This window comes from Apostichopus japonicus, chromosome 19 (genome assembly GCF_037975245.1).
Source record: "Apostichopus japonicus isolate 1M-3 chromosome 19, ASM3797524v1, whole genome shotgun sequence".
Taxonomy (NCBI): domain Eukaryota; kingdom Metazoa; phylum Echinodermata; class Holothuroidea; order Aspidochirotida; family Stichopodidae; genus Apostichopus; species Apostichopus japonicus.
In genome coordinates this window covers 1,877,576-1,902,245 of record NC_092579.1, presented here as the reverse complement: position 1 = coordinate 1,902,245, position 24,670 = coordinate 1,877,576, and the positions used below count along the sequence as shown (strand labels likewise).

The 24,670-nt window shown below is 39.1% G+C and overlaps 1 protein-coding gene across 4 annotated transcripts; it reads left to right on the top strand.

Moving 5' to 3' along the window:
• The first annotated feature begins 264 nt into the window (after positions 1 to 264).
• On the top strand, positions 265 to 24,256 carry LOC139959933 (uncharacterized). Of its 4 annotated transcripts, none has more exons than XR_011790260.1 (7): positions 265 to 637; positions 15,718 to 16,014; positions 16,607 to 16,941; positions 17,482 to 17,710; positions 19,948 to 20,091; positions 21,231 to 21,561; positions 21,857 to 24,256. XR_011790260.1 is itself a non-coding variant. In XM_071957879.1 (7 exons), the coding sequence occupies exons 3-7, from the start codon at positions 15,825 to 15,827 to the stop codon at positions 21,488 to 21,490; spliced, it is 1,158 nt and encodes a 385-aa protein (XP_071813980.1). In that variant the 5' UTR covers positions 500 to 637; positions 13,074 to 13,211; positions 15,718 to 15,824; the 3' UTR covers positions 21,491 to 24,256. The 4 variants fall into 4 exon arrangements, 3 of the variants coding, with proteins under 3 accessions (XP_071813978.1, XP_071813980.1, XP_071813979.1); XM_071957879.1 differs by adding an exon at positions 13,074 to 13,211 and having other exon boundaries at positions 500 to 637; positions 21,231 to 24,256; XM_071957877.1 differs by having other exon boundaries at positions 21,231 to 24,256.
• The last annotated feature ends 414 nt before the right edge of the window (positions 24,257 to 24,670 follow it).

Genomic DNA, 24,670 nt, shown 5'->3' with positions numbered 1-24,670 from the left:
TTTAATTTACGAGGGCTGTGGATCATCTCTCCTACTTATTTTGGCTTTTGAAGGAAAAAATCGTTTGAGCTAGCCTATAGGTCGTATACAGCTTGTACACACATACGCGCTCAATATGTTGTGTCTTGCCCGGTTTGGTAATCGCGTACGGGTTGGTTCCCCATGGTCGCACAGTGGCTTTGCGTTAGCGATATTATGAGTCCGCCCTCTAGTTCATATATTCTGCTCTAAGTTTTGACCCCAGAATTGAAGCAGGAAGCCAACAAGTCACAGCTGTGCATAACTGAGGCTGCTCACATTTGCGCAGCAATCTGTTTTTATTTATATATGTTATAATGTTGGTGTAAGGTTAGATAACAAAGATCTGTACAGTGATTCGTTTTGCAAAGTCGCGTCTGGAGTTAACTGCTCTCAGAATGAAATTTGGTAGCATAGTGTAGTTTGCATCTGCTATCTTGAGCCACCAACAACCCCAGGATGTGCGGACAAGGGTTGTTCAGCCTGGAGAACAGGAAGGCGATGGTCGTACTTGCCGCAGTAACTTGGCTGTATATGTTAATTTATGCGCCGCTGACTGTGTTTGCTGTTCTATTTGTGGCCTTAGAGGAAGAGTTCCAAGCCTCTTCTACAGTAACTGGTAAGTCGCACTCTAAAATTCTCTTCATTTTTTGATAGATTCTTGTTCAGAGATGAGGTGGAAAACGGAAGGAGGGGAAGGGAGGGGAGTAGTTGGAAATGGACGGAGAGGGAAGGTGAGCATTGGCGTCGCCAGACATTTCAATCTTGGAGTGCACAGGAGGGAGGGGGGGGGGGAGGCACAGCACTTTTAATTATGGGGCACAATGTTTATTTGTGAATGCCATCCTGGGGGATGGGTCTAAGGGGAGGGGTGAGAACTGTTTGATTAATTAAGGGTCTTTAGATGCAATCTGGTGCAATATTATGCAACTTGACGTAACTTTATGTTCAAGAATTTTTCGGGTTTAGTCTGTCCGATATTAATGTTTTTAATTGAGGCGGATAAACAAGTTATAAAATATGAAATTAACCCTTGTACTTTGATAATGTTTTGAAATAATTAAGGATCATAAAATGCTATCTGGTGATTATCAATTATGAGAGAACAAGCAGATGTTTTTTTCGCTTGAATAAATTGGGCGGAAGCATACTTCAGCCCCCCCCCCCCCCCATCTCAAGACGGTTTGGGAAAGTTTACAACATGAAGAATGGTGTTGAAAATTTAAATTTAAATTCATGCAGGGTAGTAGTGAAGTTTAAGCACTAGCGGTTCACGCCGGGGCCACTGTGACCTTGTATAGTGAGAAAACAACTGGTTATTGTGATGGTCGGTGGGAAGAAGTTTTACTGATGAACATAATAGGTTTGTAAAAAGAAGTTTTTTTTTGAGTATGTGTTTAACACTACAAATTTCGGGGTGGGGGGGGGCACAGGACCCTGTGGGCACGATTTATTTTGGGAGGGCTCGTGCCCCCAGGCCACTCTTTGGCGACGCCACTGAAGGTGAGGGGAGGAGTAAGGGGGATAGGGAGGGGAAGAGACAGGTGAAATGAATTGATTTACTGTCTTATCATAGTGTTCAATTTCTTTCTCCGTACTATAGTCAATACAGTTAATTTAACCGTCCAATCAACGAATAACCGCCCTACCACTTGTGTAAAGATTATTGGTCAGTGAGGTAGGGGTGAGGTGACTGGGCCAATTCCCCCCTCCCCAGACTGACTTAGACATAGGTGGGTGAACCTTTATGGAAGGGGTTCCAAGGTCCCGAGGAAGGTGTAATTGTTCCCTACTGAATGTTTGACCCCAGACAGTCGATGGAGGCGGGGCCCTTTTTTGCGCATGTCATTGTGTTGGTTGTGGGTCTCGGAGATCAGCAGTAGATTATTGGAACGATACAAGTTATTGGATATTAATATGTAATATGTAATATTTTAGGAGGGGGTTGGTAGGGGCTTTTTCTTAAAAGTTCTCCAAAGTTCCTCTTTTCAAAAGCTATAGAGAAGCACCACTTGTTGTAAATGGAAAAGACACTTTTTCCATTTTTGTACTAAAAAAATGTTCACTTCAAAAGCAACGTTTTGTTATAAGAAAATGACGAAAGTGTCTTCTGAGTTGAACGACAAAAAATAATAGGAATTAAGAATTGCAGTTGTAATAAAAAAGCATGCAAACATTGGAATGAGGTCCATGTTGTCGGGACGTTTCAATGTGATTCTGATTGCTTCCACATATCAAACTCACATAATTATGTAAATTGTATTCATCACATGACGCCTTGCTAATTAGTTAACATGCCAACTGTAATGCGGTCACGTAGACCATGGAGGTAGACCATGCGTAGACTAAACTAGTCTAGTTATTTATCGCATCCAGCTGCACCTCCAGGGTTTACTAGGCCTGGAGACGATTGTCAGGCATCGCTATTTAAACATACCTCTGTAGGCACGCTGTGACTGAATGCTTTAACGCAAAGGTAACATCTCAGGGACTCGTGCAACATACCCATTTTGATATCTTCAATTGCTTCTAGCGTATGTTAACCCACATAATATAGTCTTCCAATTATTGAAAATATTCCATTCTTCGTTGCACCCTAGGTAGAAGAAAACAATTGTCTGCATAGGCATATATAGGCCTATTGTTTTCTTTGACAAACTCAAAGTGACCTTTCAACGCACCCTTTGTATGACAACTGCAGGTCAACCTGTGCGATTTGTCAGTTGAAATGATTGAGCCGCGGTATACCCAGATCCTGGCTGGAGGGCAGTATGTTGCTGCTCAATTTGCATACAATCATGACGGATATAAGATCCAGCATGCATTTGGGCAAATGTCTATTACTTTGTCAGTTGGTCGATCGTTTTGTACGTACGTCACATTGTGCTGTCATAGTAACGCAGGTTCTTTGGAACAGCATATGTGATGCAGGTAAGCTAATCAAAACTACAGTATATGCAAGGATTCCCGAAAGGTAATGAGGGCGTTGTTGGTTAATATTATGGATGTGCGCGCTAAATTTCGAAAGGGAAGTTAGTCGAACAAGCACATAGATAATGACTCAGTCATTCTACTCGAGCAGTGGGGGCTCCCAAGGGCGGGGGATGTTACCCCATAATGATGCTCGCCCAGTTACTTCCCCCTCCTCCCAGTCGGCTGACTCTCCTTTACGTATGATACACCTTCCGGGGACTTTGGAATCTTGTTTTGAGTAATGCTCTGCAGCTTGATAACCACCTCGCTTTGGCCTCTTCCCGATCTCCTTTCCATCGCCTTTTCACCTTTCCCTTGCACATCTTCCCCTGTTCCGGGCCCTCTTCACTAGGTGCCTGCACAACAATTCTCATCCGAAGAAATAACACCTGCACACATAACATAACATGCACTGACTTATGGATAGTTACGTAAAATGGTCGCATGCCAAAATATAATCCTGCCCTCTTGATGATCGTATTGAACCCCCTCCCCGCAGTCCCCTCCCCTCCCCACCGTGATTCGTTGACCCTACCGAAGTTGCGTGATTGCACTATTACATACGAAGATGCTGATCGCGGATATCATAGGAAATCTTCCAAAGCAGCGCTTTGTGTTTTGTCTGCTACAATTTACATGTTTATCATACCTCACTAGTTCTCGTGCAGTTCTCATATAAGCATGTGGATTCCCTATAATTAATACAAGGACCATATTGTTTTAGGTGGAGGTCAAAGGTCATTTGACGTCAGCAGAGGAAAAATGTGAAAGTCTCAAAAATGTTCTATCGATCATAACCATCAAATGAGCTCATATATGTATGTTAGAATAGCCTTATGCAGGTTTAAAGGTTTTACACAATTTGGTGTAGGTCAGAGTTCATTTAAGGTCACCGGGAGTCAAAGCTTGAAATCCTTATAAACATGGTATCTCCAGATAGGAGCTTTACTAAGTTTATATTCATATTTTGCACAAGAACCATATTGGTTTTGGTGGAAGTCAACGGTCATTTGGGGTCATCAATGGTCACACTCTGTAAAGCCTTATTAACACAAATCTTGTAAACACGATATCCCAAGATAGGTTACATCACATAGCTCATATTTGGCATGTTTCTTTCCTATAGTGAGTACAGAACCCAATAAATTCATTTGGGGTCAGCAGAGGTCCAAATTTAAAAATATCAAATGGATCTCATCAGGTTAACTATTACGAATGCAACTTATGCAATTGTTGTTAGAGTGAGCATGAAAAAGATTCCGTCATAAAACCATGTCTGCAATGATTCTGATTCATAGGCTTCATAGCCCTATATATCAATCTGCAATATGAACTACAGCCAATGTTAGCTTGCAAACAACTCTGTGTAACAGCTTATGTAATGTCTTTAAAGGCAAATATCAGCATAGATGGGTTTCCCCACTGGTTCGACAACTAAATTGGTTCAACTTTCTTACTGTAATTTACTTGTTTTAGGGGCAAAACTTTTTACTAACGTTGATTGAATACCTACGTATATAGCCAATGTACATAAATATAACATTGCAACTTCGTTATTGTACCACTACAGGCTTTCAGAAAGAGTCTTTCTTGCTAAATAGAATGATGCTTCTGCCTACGTCTAAATAAAATGTCATCATATGTAAAAAAGTTAATTGTTACTGGAAAGCGTGTCTTTCTCTTATGAAATATTCAGTTTCTCGGCTTCAGTTTATATGCCCCTGAATGTGCCCTTCACCCTCACTTCCAGAAATCCTGTTTACTCTCCGCGGTATAGGTTATCGGGGTTCACCTTAATTGTTTGATAATTCTGTTACCATCATTAAGATTTAACCTCTCAGCAGTATGGATCTAATGTTTTTCGATACGTCTATGGCAAGCCATACGGGACAAAACATCGCATAAGATATCCTCGTAGTAATTCGAATATATACGTTGATTAATTCGAATGAAAATGCGGATTAATTCGAATACATACGCGTATTAAACAAACAATAACTGGCATGTATATTATAGCTTTCTCAATGAGTTTCGAGATTTATCACATTGTAGCCTCGTCAGTGCAATAAATGAGAGATTGCAAATATATGATTCGAATTAATACGCGTATATATTCGAATTAGTCCTCATATGTGTTCGAAGTAATACGTGTATATATTCGAATAAATACGTGAATATATTTAAGCCTTATGATTTGCTGTAATATATACGCGCATATATTCGCAATAATAAGCGAATATATACAAATTAAGACATATGCGGTGTTTTTGTCCCACATGGCTTACCATAGACGTCTCGGTGGATTGTACAATGTCATATGTGCGTATTGGAAGTATTTACTTCCTTCTTGCCTGACCTGTCATGGAGAAATTCTTCACAATGCAAGGTCACTGGGACTGATAAAACCAACTAACAAGTAGACATACAATACACGCAACCAACAATCTATCTAAATACGTGCTGTGGACAAGCGATTAAAGTACCATGACCACCCACATAACCAACAGAACAAGCAATTTGCCTGGTATTTTTACGGAAGCCGAGAAGTTCAAGGTGACATGGCCTCTCCCTGGCCTATTTAGTTGGCGGGAATTCGCTAAATCGAGGACTTTTTGCATTCAGCAGGATAACAAAATTTAGAACACTTCTGCGGGGGTACACCCTCCCATCCTCCTTGCTTTAAACCTCACAAAATTATTTTTTAGCAAAATCTTGCATTTAGAGCTGCTTATTCAAACCTAACTTATAAACTAAATATGCCTCAGTGTAGCACCCCTACTTGATTGGCCTCTGGCCCTCCCATAAAGATTAAGGCCCCTTATACCTAAATCAGTGTGGAATTTTGACTATTATTGTTTCTTTTTTGTAACTATTTTTATTACCAAAATTTTGCGTTTGGAGCTACTTATTGACCTAACTTAGAGTCTAAATATGCCCAAATCGCAGAATGCACCATTTACGTCTATTGTTTTTCTTGGGGTGGGATTGGTAGGGTTGGCTTCAGAACCCCCTATACGGAAGCCGGCTTCAATGACCCCAGTGCAGAACCGCCTCATTTGGAAATATTTCTCTGGTCGTCTCATACAGGTGTAGGCCTCTACCTAAATTAGTCTGTTGGTATTTAATCTATGCCCACACCCCTCACCCCTCACCCCTCGCCCCTTACCCCCTCACCCCTCATCTCTCACCTCCTCACCTTTGAAATCCTGACAAGGAACAGGTTTACTCCACAGCACTAAAGGTGTGTTTTACAAATACTGTAGAATCATGGAGGTGGCCACCGTGGAGTAGAGCGTTGCGGCCGACTATTCTTCTAGAGGCCAGATCTCTTTGACAAAAAATAGTTTTCCCACAAGGTTTTACCGCAATGGGGTAGAAAAATATGGCTAGGGAGTAACATAACCACTTTCTATGCAGAAAAGTGCGTTTACCGCATTGCACATGAATGTGTACACAACGTTGAATTCATTATGACTTTCCTATTTTGAACGATTTCCGTTAAGATGGTGGATGTTTTCCCCCCAGTGCATATATTGTTTATCAAAATGTCCATCATATTGTATATGTGGTATTGTGGGGGTTATGCCTAATTCAGGACAGGTTAAAACAAAAGGGAGGCAAAACTCAACATGATTTTGTTGTCAGTCAGCCTGTGTGCCGCTATCGCATCGCATATGATTGCTTCGAGTTCGTTCATAGTACAAACTTTTTACTTTGTACAGCTATTAAGAATTCAAAATATGAAGTATAGGTAAAACTTTGAATATAAGTTCCACCAGGATGTTTTGAATAATGTTCCACTTCATAAATTTAACGTTGCGCTATCCTCTTATAATAAATCCCGGATTCAAGGTAGTTCCATATCATCACGCAATCATATCATGGTGTATTTGTAATGAGAGTTTATACGGCATGCCCCATTATGTCTAGAAATAACACTACATTACACTACAGCGTGCACATTACATCAGTGCATTGGCTGTCTATTGGACAGAGTTGCATGTAACAACATGCATGACAGACTATATCACATAGTGGATTATCAGTAAGGCAATAATCAGTAGAGTTAGTTCTGGAAAGGTTATTATTACCTTTGCGAAAGCACAGATGGAAGACCGGTGTTTTCATCATCTGAAGGTCGAATTCTTCACATTCACATTGTACTTTGTACTACGTGTATCCTTGTATAGTTAGCCATGATAGAGGTAGCAGTACAGGGGAGAACATTGTACTAGACAACTCGATTCGTGCTTTGTCGACATTCGAAGACAACCTTTACTTCTTTAATGGTCACAGTATATAGCAAACAAGTTATATCATATTTGAATTTCATAAGTCACTTGGACATTGATTTACATAATAATTCATAAAATCATAAAAACAGGATAATTTGCCTGTTCATATTTCTGTAACAGTTAATGAGTTTCTATAGCGTGCTCTTTCATCGTGCAGTATTAATCGAACGTCCCGGCTAGCAGATTATGAGCGTAGTGGGATCGGAAAATGATGGTCGTCCTTTAGAGATTAACATGATCGGCAGAAACAGAGACATTCGTCAACCCTTACAAATCTGACCGACACGTCACTTTGCCTTTGAAGACAGAAGCTCCTGCCCGGATCGAAACGTTAGGCGCTCTAACTTAATTTATATATTTACCTACAAAATCTTTGTGCAGTATAGATAAGCAGTTTGATGACAGTGTTTTCTCTCTTCGACAGAATATCTGATTACAGAATTATCTAGAAATGCCAGATAAACTCTAACAATGGTCAGAGGTCGTCAGACGTGTGACCGTACTTTTAGGGGGCGAAGAAAGTCTTATCACTGAAACATCACTCCCTTTAACAACAACATAATGCCCGTTGGTGATTATGTCTATCATGTGAATGACAACATAGGCCGGGGTACTTTTACTTAATAATTGTGTAAAGCTTAAGCAATTCTCCATTTAGTTTGATATTCTGGACAAGATTAGCAAAAGACATAGTCAATGGTAGCTGTTTTCTATATCTAAGGGAACTATTATTTCAGTTATTGAATTAAACTATATATGAACTCGAGCTTAGTTCAATTCTATTTACGAACACGGCAGGCAGGCTTAGCACCGCCGGGATTGGTCTGCTTCTACTGAACTATTGACAACCCAGGAAATGAATTCTTGAAAAGGTCGCTTAACCTCATGTTGTTTCCAGACGAATTGGAATCCTCCGCAGGCAGAAAATATAAAAATTCCATTGTCTTTTACGATATTCGTGAAACTTAAAACGCCTACGCCTTAGTTGAAAAAGTAAGTCGGAAGGTCAAGCAAGAAGGTTCATTCTGCAATTAGTGACTGGGGGACTGGCCTCACGCTGATATGAGTAACTGACTAACCTGGCGGGCTGACTGAATGTTTGTCTGGCTGTCCTACTGAGCCGGCTGGCTACCGTGACTATAGCTATATCTGATTAATTGACTGGAGGACTGGCCGGCAGTGGCTGCCTGACTAACTGGGTGACTGACTGATTGGCTGTCTGATCGGCTGACTGACAAACTATAGCTGGTTGACCAGCTGACGTTCTGACTGAATGATTGAACTCAGCGCTAAAGTTAGTAACCGACTGACTAGCCAGCTGATTGACTGTCTGCATATCTTATAAGCTGACTGACAGACAAAATAGCAGGATGTCTGACTGACGGAATGTACTCTGAAACGAGTGTATCAAGTAACTGGCGCGCTGAATGTCTGAACGTCTGTGTGACTGACTTGTGGGCTGACTGACAGACTGGAGACTTAACTCTATGTAGTTACTGACTGACTGGCGAGCCGACCGACTGGTTACCTGACTAGCTGACTGACTGACAAAATGTCAGGATGTCTGACTGACGGAATGCACTCTGAAATAAGTGTCTCAAGTAACTAGCGCGCTGACTGTCTGAATGTCTGTCTGACTGACTTGTGGGCTGACTGACCGACTGGGGTCTAAACTCAAGCTGAATGTAGTAACTGACTGACTGGTTACCTGACTAGCTGATTGACTGACAGGTCAGCGGCTTGGCTGACTAACTGATTGACTTATTGGTTATCTGATCGGCTGACTGACAAACTATAGCAGGTTGACCAGCTGACGTTCTGACTGGCTGACTGTTCTCAACGCTAAAGTTGACTGAGTGAGTCAGTGACTGACTGAAGCTGATGGGGTGACTAACTGACCATAACTGACCATAACTGAACATAAATGACCATCACTGACCATAACTGACCATAACTGACTGACTGGCGGATGGAACATCAGTGAATATCGTACACATTTAAATGAGAGCCGGTATATGTTTTTAAAGCAGCATTTTGCGTTTGGTCGCTGTTTTCTACTTTTTTGACATGTCCTTCGAAATTTTTACATATATCAATCACAAAACAGCAAACTAAGATATTAGCCAAGTTTTTCCCTGCCAACAACGTTAATTAGCGAGTAATTAAGGATATTTGCAGATAATGAGGAAAGTGTCCAAGACAAATTCCACATTTAAAATTAATCGCATACAATTCCCCCAAACCCACTAGTTTGAATTCAACCAATCAGAGATGCAGGTTTAGTTGCGTTGGCACAACCAAGGAGTTGTTATGGAACTGCCATATAGACTGTACACAAATCAAGCATGGTGTTGTATTACGTATTGGTCAATGACGTTCGTAGTGTTTAAATATTCATGCTATGGGCGAGGTTTATTGGGATCCCAACGGAAAATATCTTGGAGAAAAACGATGTTTAAAGTTATGAATGTCGTTATGGCATAGTGGAGTCAGTGACTGAGGTTGAGAAAAATCATAGAAAAGGACGCAAAATGCTTTTTTAAGATGGATCAGGCTCTCAGCATTTTGGTGAAGAAGAAGGAACAAAGTCTGTTAAACTATTGATTTATCTGAAACAGTAAATAACTGTATCGCTGATTCGTGTTAAAAGATAACTTTATGCGAAAGCCGGTGGACAAACACTTTTTGCACTGTCTGTGTTAATTTAAGAGTAAGATTTCTTATACTGGTCGTTTTATTTTCAACTAATTAAATGAGGTGGACCATGACGACTTATTTCGCATAAAGTTTGCACAGATCACTGCAGCCGCCTATGGTATCTGGTGTATGAAATATGACATATTGTTAAAGAAGGAGTATTAGCTTGTTATTGTCGTTTGTCTATCCGTTTACATTTTTCGTTATGACCCCAAAAAACAAAAACAAAATCAAGTAAAGATGGTTCATCATATGTACTAAATAGGCTGACTTTCCCAATTCTTGTTTTCATTGCTTAATTTAAAAGGGTTAATATACAGCCAATGTAAATTGCAGATTATTGGCAAAGGGAGAAACTATCCCCATTCACACAAGAATTAGGACCCTGCACAACGGTAGAATACTATTTCACATGACCTACTTGTGAGAGAGGTTATCTTATTCTATTGTCTTTCCAATTTATAAGCAAGTTAAGTGCAATAGATATGACCGTGCCACGATTTACAAATATTGGCTCAGACAAAGATATTCGACTGGCGATCAGATTCAGTGATAACATTCATATTTATACGCATGATAATAGACTGCATGTAATTATATACTGGGAGAGCTAACACCACCCACACACAAAACAGTTTATAGGTCATCTTTAGTTGACTAACTATATACAATATTATAGTCTACGTATCATTGTATGGAAGGTTTTGACTTTTATGGTTAGATACTCCATGGGAGGTTAGTATTACCAGGGTTGAGGAAGCCTACCAGTGAAGTCAGCTTCCTTCCCCTCCCCTTCCTCTGGCTGACACTAGTTTTACTTTTGTCATTTTTTTTTTCTTACCGTAACCTCCAGGAGCTGTCCACCTGTCGGTATGGGTGGCTATTGACAAGATCTCCCTGTGTCTTCAATACAATGTTCTTGATTTTAAGTCGTTATTAGTCATAGTGTATAAAGATCGTATATATATATATATATATGGTCGTATAAAGATCAGCTAACATATTCAAAGTTGTCTGTGACATTTATGTGCGTGTTAATGCATCTTTCCATGTTTTTATATCAATTAGCATGTCAGCTAGGCTTTGCAATTTGTACAGGCTATGTATAGTTGTACCCCCCCCCCCCCCCATGCAATCAAGTTTAACAACACTTTCTATGAAATCCACAGTTCCTTTCTCAAAAGAAGGAGACTAGTTTATGAAGGCTACTGCTGTTGGAAAGTTTCCATCTGCCCTGAAAATCTGCTGACCAGCTCCATTTCAGTTTCTTACAAGACCTGGAAACAAAAGCTACAGTGGAAGATGTCCTGCTGGGCACATCTATATGTCTACCCAAACGTCCGACATTTTTAATGGCTATTGAAACTTTGAAGAAGAAAAAAAAATTAAATCAAATAAATAAATAAATAACAGGGGGAATGAAGAAGGGAGATTTTAATACCTATTTTACGTATCATCTAACATTCATTCAAACGTTACAAATCTTATATAGAAAACCCTCATGCAGTTATATATCAAGAGCATTGAGTGGAAATATGTTAATGTCAGTGATGACAACATAACATGAGAAATGAAGGCTACTGTGAATAAACTTAAACAGTTACACAGTACTAGTTATGTACAATTACATACGAATTACGATTATTATTATTATTATGATTTTTAAATTCCTGTGGACTTTGTTGCATGGGTAGACGATTGTAAAGCACTGGCTTTACATTGTTATATTATTGACGAAGAGAAACGAGAGAAAAACCGAGCAAGTTCGTCCTTGGTGGAAAATAAAAGAGGTTCCACTGTACACGGAAAAGAAGAATTCGATTGTGAGATGATGGCACGATTGTATGAATATACCTTCGTTATTAACGCTCACCATATACTAGGGCATCATCAACTTCGCTGTGATGCTGCGACTGATTATTTATAACTATATTGAAAAACAGGAAATATTTGGTGCCAAGTCCAGCTGTGGAAAGTATCATCAGTCCATTTCTATAGTTATAGGTCACATCTCTTAACCAAGTTTGATACATTTCTGCACCGAATGGATTTTCTATTACTCATTTTGCCGAGCAAAGGCAATTCCTTGAAGTGTCGCTATGAATTCAACCAACATGCATGGGTGAAGACGAGGATGTTGTGGAATTTCATCGGTGACCTGCCTTTATCATATTATTGGGGGTAAAATAATTATTAGTGCGGCCTCCAGCTTCCTTGAATGACTAAACTGAAGGTTTCATTTAATGCGACTACTCAAAACAATTAATAATTAATCGTGAATATTTCACTGACTCAAAATTAATCGGAGTTTCAAACATATTAGCGTGATTAGATTGGGCACATATGTGTGTGGGTGGGGGCGGGGGGGGGTGGTGAGGGTCTTCGTCATACTGAGGCCCTCTTGGCAGTGCATTTAGCCTATAAGACGAGCATTTTCTGTTGGCAATTACTTTTCTATATGTCGTAATCAGTAATGTAATAATGAATTATTTTCGGCCAGCGTTAATTGTGAGTAGAATGTCCCGGCTACTAATTCTGGTATTAAAATGGAGCACGGCTAAGTCATTGCCGTGCACAGTGTATTTTGTCAAGCACAGTGTATTTTGTCAAGCACAAGTCAAGCACAAGCACAAGCACAAGTCAAGCACAGTGTATTTTGAGACATGCATGAGCTAACCATGTAAGCTTCTATATAATCTGTTTGCAGGGTGCATTTATCCCTGCTTATACCTGTTATATTATACACTGCAGTTATAGTGGAGGTATTCATCTCGTTAACGATTAACTATACTATTTATTTATCGTAATGTTAGTTGACAGGTACCTGACTCCAGGAAGTCCGATTCGATCTCGCTAATCAATCAGTAATTGTAAGTTTTTTTTTCTGTGTGTGGCTTCACCGTTGTTCTTATTTGGTCATTTTGTTGACCAGCAGATTTATCTCGTCTGACCAGCAGTGAACTTAGATAAAGGTTTATTGAACAGTCAATTGGGTTTTGTTTAAATGTGCAACTTGAAGCTATCATGCCTAGGCTTTCTTAACATGTCTCATTAATTAGAGCGAAAAATCTCTTCTTTCATTTTATTTAGAATCACTCTAAAACGTTTGAGGTTATACGCTCTTAAAAGAGATATCTTCCAGTGGCTTATTTTTATTAAGCCCGGCTCAGGTCCATTGTTTCACAGAAGACGAACAAGTGGATTTCACAAATTACCTTCGGAGTGAGGGTGAGGCAATGTATAGAGTTGCAGTGTTCCCCTTCCTACTTCCTACTTACTTCTCACCCACCCGAATCCCCCCCTCCTTATCTCCCCTGTTTTAAAATAATCGATTCTCTTAAACGGTAGTGTTTTTTATATTCATCTGCAGTGTTCTTTGTAAAACCGTAACATTTTGATCGTTACTCTATGCGTCCCCACTCCCACCCCCCCCCCCCCCCCGACCATATCCCAACTTATGCATGATAGGCTTACTTTCAGCAAAAGTTTGACGCAATACTAACAACGTCTATCTGTTGATTTATTTGTAACGTGCATAACCAAATGGTAAATGCATGCGGTACTACTTCCATAGAAAAAAAACCATGCTGATATGTTTGGTATACATCGTTAGCAGTTGTTCGTTGTCTTTGAGCTAGATATGCCCATTAGCATGCTGGTCTTTACTATAGCATGCACAGTATAGCATATTCTATACATGCATGGGTTAAGTTACACTGTGATCAGGCCGCTAAGAACAAACGTGTGTCATTCTTATCTCTGTGAAGGTAACACAGTTGTTGACTATTATAGAGATAACAGTATACTAGCTGATTACCTTGGATCGGATTGCCGTTCATTTGATCTTGTAACGATTTGCGACACAATTTAACTTACATTAATTATGCCGGTAGTTTTTATTGATGTGCAATAAGAAGCATATCTTTATTGCAAGAGTGTGTCTTATGATGGGTACTGCCGACTGAGTATCGCCAGGGCAGTCTCATTATGGGTTTAGCGTTTCATAACGTCTGTTCCGACAGTAGATGTGGGGTTACAGGAGGGGGCATGGGGGGATTTGGAGCAGAATATGTGGGTTGGATCTGAAGACCAATGAAATGCAATTACAAGTATCTGGTTGATTCCCAGGCGGGAAACATACATAAACCTGTAGTGACTTACTTGCGAGATCAGGATAGTATTATTTGGTCTGATTTTTTATATGATATTTTTGTTATTATATATGGTGAGACCGCGAGAGTCTAATAACCCTGGGGAGACCTTGATAGTCATTCGCTTTCGTGGTGTTCTTGTCACTTCCATATAAGTGTATATAATAAAATAATAAATTAATAAAGATCAACACACCAGAAAAATTCTACTTCACGACCGGTTTCGTCCTTTTGGGACTTTTATAGCTGTCATACCATTTGCTACACATTCATTTCTTATTTACTTGGCTTGCCTCTAGAAGGTGGTAATTCTGTTTAAATTGTCAGATTCAAAGCACCCGGGTGCACTCATTACAATCATAACACTTGGGTAATACGCCCTCATTTCAGTTATACAAAGCCTGCAGTTTATATACACATACATACACTATGTATATCTGTTGAAACGAACTATATATATATATATATATATATATTCCAGACGGAAGTTTGTTCCAGAGTTCAGGGGCTGCTACGGAGAATGAACGACGACCATAATAAGATGCAAGCCTCCATTTGGGTACCACCAGAAGGCTCTTGTTCGCAGAACGAAGTGAGCGAGAAGCTGGAATACGGTGTGATCAAATTGTGTAGGTACTGTGGGGCCAAACCGTTTAAAACTGTATATGCCATAAGCAGGAGCTTAAATTCAATGCGATATGACACAGGCAACCAGTGTAGTTGTCGCAACACCGGAGTGATATGGTTGGATTTTTTACTACGTGTGACAATTCTTGCTGCGGTATTCTGTGCCCGTTGAAGACATTGGACATGAGGCAGGCCATACAGCAAGGAATTACATTAACCCAGCTTCGAGGAAAACTCGGCATGGACACATTTAGTAGAGCACGATTTCGTTGAAAGAAACTTTCTGATCCGCCCGATTTTCCGTAGAAAGAAGGATATGGCGCGGCATGTACTTGTTATTGGTTGTTTGAACGTGTACGTATACGTAACGTGTGCGTGTACGTATCGTCAAGAAGGACACCAATATTCCATGCAGAAGGAGATGGCACAATAACACTTTAGCAAAAGAGAGTCATTCAATTTCAATCTATTCTGAGTCATCCATTTCTTGATGTCCATGACGCATTCCTGCTTTGTTTTAATATTTCGAAAAGTAGCAAGGGAAAGTTATTAAGATTTATTCTATCCTTGTAAATGTTTTTATAAACTATTTTAACATGTATTTGTTGCATACTCTTATTTTAATCTTCATGTTACGTACTTTACCAGCACTGTTCTGATAAGTCACTTTGAATGAAATTGAAACGCATAACTTTATGGAGCGCCGACAATACATTTGAAAAGCAACAAGTCGTTAGTAATGGAATATGCTAAATTCATATCTAAAACAGAGGACTAGTATATGATACCAAAATTTTGGTACTAACGAGACCGCGACTGATTTTAGTGCTACATGAGTATGTCAAATGTGACAAATCATAAACATTCTTACTGCTAATACATACCATATTTTATTATTATTATTTTGTTTATATTGTCTTGCGATTTTTTTGTGTTTCTGTTTTGTCAATCCACAGGTGAGATTGGTTCAGTAGCATGGGCTGTTTGTAACCTTTCTACCCCTCTACCAACCTTCCTGAACCAGAAATGGGGACCTAGACCCGTTGCTGTCATTGGTATACTTATGGTCGGAGGAGGTCTCTTCCTATGCACGTTCTCGACAAAGATCTGGATGATAATGTTATTCTACGGAGTGGTACAAGGTCTTGGACTTTGTTTCATTCAAACTGTTTCCACACAACTAATCACGAGTTTCTTCAAAGGGTCAGCACTAGTACGTGCGTGTTCCTTCTGCGCCATTGGCGAAACAGTGGGTGAGAGTATTCCACGTTTATCTGCATCGGCGCCGATCCTTAAAACTCACCCCGCCCACACTGCACCCACCCAAGCAATAATCATAACAACTATAATGTTCCGAGCCCCTTGATATAATCCTTCCCCCCCCCACTACCATCAAATGAATTTTCCATGTCCCCAAAAGAGGTAGAAAGATACACAACTATTTGACTTCTACTGAGTATGATAAGAATACGCGTACCTCCAAAGTTCTGCAGATTTGAAGACTGATTTAATTTCTCGAAACGATGAAAACCTCATGGTTTCAGGGATTGCACCGTCTTGACCTCCACCACGGGCCCATGGAACCCACGCCGACATGGCTTCGCGCTCGCCGCCTCCGGCCCCAGCTTGTATTACCGGCATTATGTGACCACCCCCACCCCATATTGCTCTCAATTTGCTTCTCCCCACCCCTCATTTACAAATGTCCCGGCGACGCCACTGCTTTAACATTACGCTTCTAGATGAGACATAAAATCACCAGTCTTCAAGGAACATAAGGAAATGTCTACGTGAATTGCCGTCACTTCTGTTATGTCGTTGTATATACTTCTTTATAATCTTCAGGTATGTTTGCCCTCTGTCCAGTTTTCACAATTGGAGTTACAAACCTCGGTTGGAGATTGGTTTGTCAAATTTCTTCGTTAGTTATCATCACACTCTGCCTTCCAACCTGTTACGTCCTCGCCAGTACTAGCCGCGAACAACTTCCAATTGAGGCTGATGAAAACCAGAGTGATTTCGTCAAAGAAAAGATCGAATCTGACGTTTTACAGAAGGGTGAAATCAGAGTAGTGAGGAAGAAAGATCTAGCGCATACTCTGCACGTGCCTGCCATTTGGATTTTCTCCTTGACAACCATTTTGTTCGTTCTCTGTATGGCGTTTGTCATGATAAGTTTGGTAAGAATTTTGCGAGCTAGAAGCATGTCGTCGAAAATTGGAAAAAAAGCCCAAAATACCGGCGTTATAATATTTCTGTCAATAATTTACAAAGGGAACAAATCGGCATTTCCAATATTTCACGCATGGAGTTTTTGTTAGATGAGCGAGATGGGTGGGGGGGGGGGGTTGGAGGGTCCATATACGTACGACCGTGCTGTGTCTTCATTCACAGGCGTAACACGATATATTGTTTTACGCAATGTCATAATATTACCTCACTATAGGCTGTGTCCAAGTCTCTAAAAGTATGAAATCAGTGCATGAATGAAACTATAGCCAATGATGGTAGGGTGGGGGAGGAGGGAGTGGGGAGGAGGGGGGTTGGAGCGGCGAAAAATGCCTCTTTTTGCAAGAGGATCATCTAATAGTAGTTTCAATGGGTCATATCATTTACTATACATTGGTGATCAACACAGGTATAGTCAAAGTGAAATTCATGACTGCATTACGATCCTTTCATTCCCAAAATCATCTTCATCGCTATTTCTATCTTTCCAGGTTGAAATCTTGGTAGTACAAGGTAGAAGTGTTACTGATTCATCTTGGTTTGTTACAATCTACGCCATGTCACAGACTGCAGCGAAAGTGTTAAATATTATCATCGGGAATAGACTCTTTATGAGCAACATGATGCTTACGGTATTCATGTGCATCACTGGGGGTGTGATGTCACTAGGAATGGTATACTGGGAAAACATTACAGCCTACATTTTTGCCTACAGTATAGGTAAGTTCGTTAGGACAAACATTGACTGTATCACACGTAAATTATATCCTATATACTATAAGGTGACAACTCAAATTTCATTTCAAATGGGTAATAATTACAAACGGTGGAAAAAAAAATCTTCTTCACACTTGTGATTAATACTAACAAATAACAATAATATGAAAACGTCTCTTTATGACTTGTTTTCTATAAACCAATGAAATGTCTCTTATTATGTCATTCCTTAGAACACATTTTATAATATGTTCTAATTTGATCAATACTTGTGATTAATTCAATACTAAGCATAGATCTAACCTTTATATAGGAAATTTGGAAGAAGCCTTACAGAGCTGCTTTGACAAGAAATTGTATGTCTGTGTCTATCTCGCCTTTAAAAACTTTCAAAAACTAAATGTGGAAATTAATATTTTATAGCCTACTAAGTGTTATTTTGTTTTGGTTCTTGCGGCTCCTGCTCCAAACTACGTATTAAACAAACGAACGTAAGTTCAAATCTTCAAATACCAATGTGTATACAGATGGCTAGTCATAAACCGAACACTTTTATTGTTAACTTACTTTGTAACTTATTTACGAAGTAAATAATGACCGACTTTAATTAGTTGCCTATCTGATGAATAGGTTATCGGTACTTGTAATAAAACCGCAGCTTCTGACAATGGGGTTTATTCAATTCAGAGAGCAAATCAGGTCAAATGTGAGTCTTGGTCAGGTTGAACCCCAACAAAATATCAAACAAAAGTAGCTTTTAGCACATCAGACTATTGTTTTTTTGTGGAGGTCAAAGGCCATTGGAGTCACCAGAAGCCAAATTGTTGAACCCCCAAACCTGTTTTATAATCTACCGTATCTTCCACCGACCAGCCTATCCGATAACATGTGCTTTACGCCTCGTTAGAATAGGAGGCTGTTGGCAATTGGAAATTAGCTTATGGGCATCCGTAGAATCGAATAAAAAATCGCGAACAAAGTTCCGTGGGCCTCAGCGTGTCGCTTGGCTGCATACTTTCGCTACATACGTTGTGTGAAAAAAGGTGTACTCTTTGTACATACAGCGATGCTATTGGAAGTTTTCAGTCGTATTTCTCGATTGTCGAGATTCAGTGCCAAATAAAAACTTCAGGTTTGGATGTAGTTACGTTGGGAAACGGCTATGCGCCGGGTACGAAAATTGACTGTCGCCTAGTTAGAATTTTATCAATGACTGATCTCAATGCTGTGTAAAATGGTTCGCTATCTGCACGTGCTTTTTGTACGGGGAGTTTTCATGTGCGGAACATTTATAAGCATACAGCGAAAACATAATTTGAAATCTAAAATAAAATGTATTAGAGGGAAGGGTGTGATGCATACGAAGTACGTAATGTGTTTTTAAAGGCATTCATAAATAAGTTTTGTTCATAGATTCATTTCTCAACCAATTAAAAAAACAAACAATTAAACGTCGATATAACGACGGCTTGGTTATGCGCAGGCAACCCCTGCACAGTAGAGTATATGCTACTAACAATAAGCATTGTAGCGATCAATATGTACGCTGAATACAAGAAAAGTGTCCATCTCGGTTATCAGCTGCCAATGTTAATATTGTTTGTCATATATTAATGTGTTTTACTGGACTCCTTTGAAACATGTTATTCATCCTGGCTGTACCCTACAGCCTAGTGTGTCACATACATATCACATTATATATGTAGCATCATCGAAACCACACTGCAGTTTTGCTGTCTGGTTTGTTTTGTTTGGAGATCCATCCGTCCGTTTTGTAAGACAAGTTAACGACTGATTAAAGTAAAACAGAAATAGTATTGATGTTTGCAGGCATATTAACAATGATTAGCAAGCAATACATACATATCATTGTAATATTTTCGTCGCCCAGATATTGTTCAAGTAATATATTTATCACACACTAAATTGAAGAAGACTTTTCTTCACTGAGTGTATAATGAAAATGAACTTGCCTAGCTAGGTAAGCAACTACATTACTACGAGAATGTTAGTGTCGAATTCATACCAAACACAGATCTTAAGACTATTTTTTAACCTTGACTTTCTTATACTATACACACCATGACTATCTATATGTTCTTCACTGACACAAATTGAGATCGTGTTACTAACATAAGTTTATCTGGAATACCGTAATATACACGCTATATTTTGACTTACGTATATTTTCTGAATAAAAAAGGGCAGTGGTTTTTAAATTTCATTTTTTTTTCTCGCAGTGAACGGTCTAATTCGCGGCAACATATCTTCGAGAAATCTGGCTGCCGCCATTGAAGTCTTCGGTCAGGAACTTTCACCAATTTTAATTAACTTTATGTACATTTCTGTTGGAGTAGCATTCCTCTCTGCCTCTTTAGTGGGTGGTAAGTAAACGGTCGTTAGAGTTTTTACATGGGCGATTTTGCATTTTGAATAGAGCGATATATGTTGTTAACATAAACTAAACCGTTGATGGCAGCTACGGCCATCTGAAAATATGAAAACCAAGAAACATCGAACCCTTTTGTGTTCACTGTGAATAACAAGCGCTTATATCAGGTCATTGACATTGTTTTGTGCCTTATAGAGAGAAAACAACCAAGGGGAACAATACGATAGGCTTTAAATTTATAGTTTATAGTTTTCACCCCTCCTACCTTCTTCCCCTCCCCCTCCCATCCTCTCTCCTAATCTTCCTTTCCTCACAGTAGGAGTAACATGTGTGTCTTCGATATTATTTCGAAAATGTCGTCTCAAAGCGAACATAAAGTTCCGATTGTACGATTTTGGAATTAGTGCAAGGGGTGATGGGGTTGGGTGGGGTTGAGGGGGGGGGGGAGCGAGGAAGAGCGGTGCTTTCATCCCTCAATGACAGAGTGTATTGGTATAACTGTGTAGACATTCATGGCTCGTCTTGTTCAAATAGCGCTTCCAATGCGTATAGGATATCCCTATTTAAAAAAAAAATGTTACAAAAAATGCCTATACTTCGTGACCTGTCATAGAACCTGTCATAGGCAAACCATTCCACTCATTCACAACGTTACCCTATTATGAAAAATAGTTATGCCGAATAATAATCCTATTTTGTATCTTATGAAGACAATGACCCTAGAACAACTACTATTAGCAAACATGCAAAGTCAGTGAAGGATAAATTATCAAAACCATACACAATCTTGAAAAACCTGAATCAAGTCATCACGTAACCCCCTAAGCTCCAGTGTGGTGAGATTCAGCAGCTGTAACCGCCTATAATAAGGAACACTCTTTAAGGAACTAATCATCCTAGTAGCCCTCCTCTGGACCTTCTCGAGTATTTTCTTATCCTTAGCAAAATATGGGGTCCAAGTCTGCATCTGTTTAAGAGTACAAGGGTTTCAAAAAACAAACAAAAAATGGGAGAGTATTACACAAAAGTAAAGCAAAATAATCAAAGTTTTAGATAGTATGAGTTTAAAGTTCGTCAATGAATTTTACACATTCGTTAATGTTTTGTTGTTGTTGTTGTTTATAATTGTAGGTTTGAGTTATGACCTGACTGGGTCATACCGTGTCGCCCATATATCCATCGCTGCTTGCTGGTCATTGGCAGCTGTACTGCTTATACCTCTCGCCCTCGGGTCGCCTTCCTTCATCTTTCAACCGTGGTATTGTTGCCACAGAGACTACACAACTGTGCAATCTAGCGAAGACTTGCGGCATAAAGACACTGGTACGTCAGCTAGTACATACCTGCACTTTGAGAGACGAGATGACGAATCATCCAGCTCTAAAGTCTGAACATTCTGAATATTCATCGGAGGAAGCCGATATCGCATGTTGAATGAAATGGACGATTATAAAGGTTACAGGTACGGAAGCGTAGAAGGAACATGGAACGATCAGATGCATCAATTTCGTCAAAATGACAAGTATCTTGAAACTGACATTTTGTCGACCACTTCCTAATTCATCAAAGTAAATAACAAAATCTGAAAAATTAACGATTTTTTTCTCGAGATGCATTAACTCGTCAAAATGTCAACAAGTTGAAAATTGGCGTTCTTTTTGCGGTCGAGATGCATTAATTAACTCATCGAAATGGAATATATCTCAAGATTGACGTTTTGACGACATTATACCAGACTTTGTTTCATTTTTTTCCAGATTTGGAAGAGGGCAAGTCGGTAAATTTCGGGTTGGGTCAGTTTTGACGAATTGATGCATCTCAACGAAACGCCATTTTGTAGATTTCTGGCATCAAACGTAAATTTCAGATTTTCAATATTTTGACGATTTAGAATATGTCATTAAAAAACATCAATTTTCAACTTGTAGTCATGTTGCATCTCATTAAAACATCAATTTACACGTCTCTTCATCGCTTCCGTACGGTACCGACATTGCCCGAAGCGGCGTGTTCGATTTGTTACTTGCCTACACTAAACAGGGCATTGAAACAAAAGTGCAATTTATATCGAAGCTATGATGTACGCACTGAAGGTAAGAATAGGCCCAATTAAATGCATTGAAGACTCGCCCCAAACCACGTGCCGCCCTCTGAAAAAAGGGTTAACTTTCCGTTGCTTGCAAATGAAGTTTTTTCCTTGTAGCTACAAAATGCAAACAGTAATGAAACGTGATACCTTGTTATCTTTTATCTGGACCTGAGATGTCCATCGCTGCTATGTACACTGTATTGTGGGTATTGACCTTAGCTGTATGTATTGACTGTACTCTAGTGTCTAATTACCTACGGTAGCATGCTGTGTGTATTTTCTGGGATTGATGGTGGTGTCTAACACTTCTGTTACACCTCATTCGAAGCTAGGTCAGATTACCGGCATCAGACGTTTCTTTGTGCGCTGTTCTTCACTCCTTTTAATACTCACAACAGTTCGTGTATTGAGGGTATGTCGTCCTGGTTAATTAGGTTTGTCTTACCTTATTCTTCAGATCGCAACTCTCTGGTTTTGCTGGTTTCATAAATATGAAAAAGCACCTATCGGAGACTTGCGCAAGTAGATTAATGCAAACGGTTTAAGGACAACATGACAAGCTGGATAAAATCATATCAAGTATGTTCTACGCACCTAAGTTAAAGTTAACGTGACGGTAGAAGTTTTCAGTCGTGTCTGAGTCTAATGGCTCGACACACTAAGCAATACTTCTTCAACGGTATGGATGTAGTAACCAGATGAGGGTTCTTAAGAAATTCCAGTATGCAAGTCATATTATGTTTCAAGTATATTCGCCGAGAGTATAGATGACTTTGGCAGAAAAATTAATCAATTAGTAGCTTTAAATATCACTCGAGACCATTGAATACATTTAATAAATATGTGAGGTTAAAGATTTACGGACACCATAGGAACAAAATTGTCCTTTATCACTCTAATTGGCAGTATCAATCATGGAAATGGCTGCAACTCCCATCGAAATCCATCAAAGATTGACCATTTTACAAGTCTTTTCTGAATTCTGGTTTTATTTATGAATAAACATTAGCTAATTATGCACATTGATGATGTACAGGGAGTGACTGCCTAATTTTCATGTTATGTTACCTCTTTGCTTTTACAAACTTCGCTTCAAAGACACTGACCCAGGATTGTGGCCTAAATCGATGTTTTGAAACATTTCAATGTCTTCTTTACCAAGAGGAATATCACATTAATTCAAATGATACTTGTGGGCTTGGAATTAGGATTTGACTTATTAATTAAGGCCTAAAATAAGAAACTTTGATGATCGCAACACTCCACGTCATAATTTGTATATATTTGAAAAGTTTCCCAATTTATCAAAATTTCAAATGTGTATATTTTGGAAACGCAGAGAGCTTTTCGAAAACAATTCAGCAGAATTATGAATGAGATTATCATACACAACATATATACTGAATATGGAGCAACTTGGGTATAGTGTCCGTAACACTTAAAAACATGTTGAAAAGTACTAGAAATGTATATACGGGGTTCACCCTTCAATTGTGCATGTCGAATCCGCGGTCGTCATATCTCAACTCTGAATCTATCTTCGAGTCGGTCAACAAACGCTTTAGTTATATTTGACGTTTTTACAATTATAATAAAGATGGTTTGATGGTTTTACATAAGTTACAGGACTTTAACTGTAGATAGAGAAGTTTATAAATAAAAATTTTCTCTCTTTCATTTGTAGTTTTATGTATAACTTTTCTACTCCCTTTTTTATCTTGAGAAATTTAAAATGAAGCGCGTGAGGTTGATTTAAATTATTTTTCGTAACAATAACGTAAAATGAAGAGAAAATCATTTTGTACAGCTATATGCTTAAAGGTAGAATAATTCTTACCTGGAGCAGATAAAATTGTTTTCATAATGTTCATTGAGAAAGCGACTTTGACTTTAGAAGTTACTGAATGTAGTGCCTTTACATATTCATGTGTGTGACTGACTTCAAAGCCTACCTAATTATTATCATATTTTATAATTATAATTATCATTATGAAACTATTCAACAATTTTGTAAATGAACGAATCAATGCTGAAATAAATACGATGAATAATGATGTCCATTCTTTAAGATATTACAGTTTTTCTATTTTTCCTTTTTTCCCCAAATAAATATGTACAATAAGCAAATTATTTTAACTAATTGTTCACCCCCCCTCCCCCCTTAAATTTCGTTCTTTCGTTATTATAAGTGACCGGTCACAGATGAACTTAATTCGCATTCTCCTTACATCAAACCAGCGTGGTTCGGTATGAGACCTTTTGATAATACCTTCATTCGATTTCTTTTTGTTGTTGTTTACATAATGGCTGATCCAATTGCATAACCGAAGTCGCCAAGTAACTATACATCACGGAAGGTCACTTCATCTTTAACTTATGCTCAGACTTGCACAGACATGTTACATCCTCTCAGACCTGATTAGAGAGTATGTGTGTGTGTGTGGGAAGGGAAAGGGGGGGGGGGTGATTAGTTGGACACATT

Bases quoted from the DNA above. Each gene is read 5' to 3' on its own strand.
- LOC139959933 (XM_071957877.1), top strand. From the start codon at position 478: ATGTGCGGACAAGGGTTGTTCAGCCTGGAGAACAGGAAGGCGATGGTC. The intron at 17,711-19,947 runs GTAAGTTCGTTA...TTTTTCTCGCAG, and splicing joins CATTTTTGCCTACAGTATAG to TGAACGGTCTAATTCGCGGC. The intron at 20,092-21,230 runs GTAAGTAAACGG...TTATAATTGTAG, and splicing joins CTCTGCCTCTTTAGTGGGTG to GTTTGAGTTATGACCTGACT.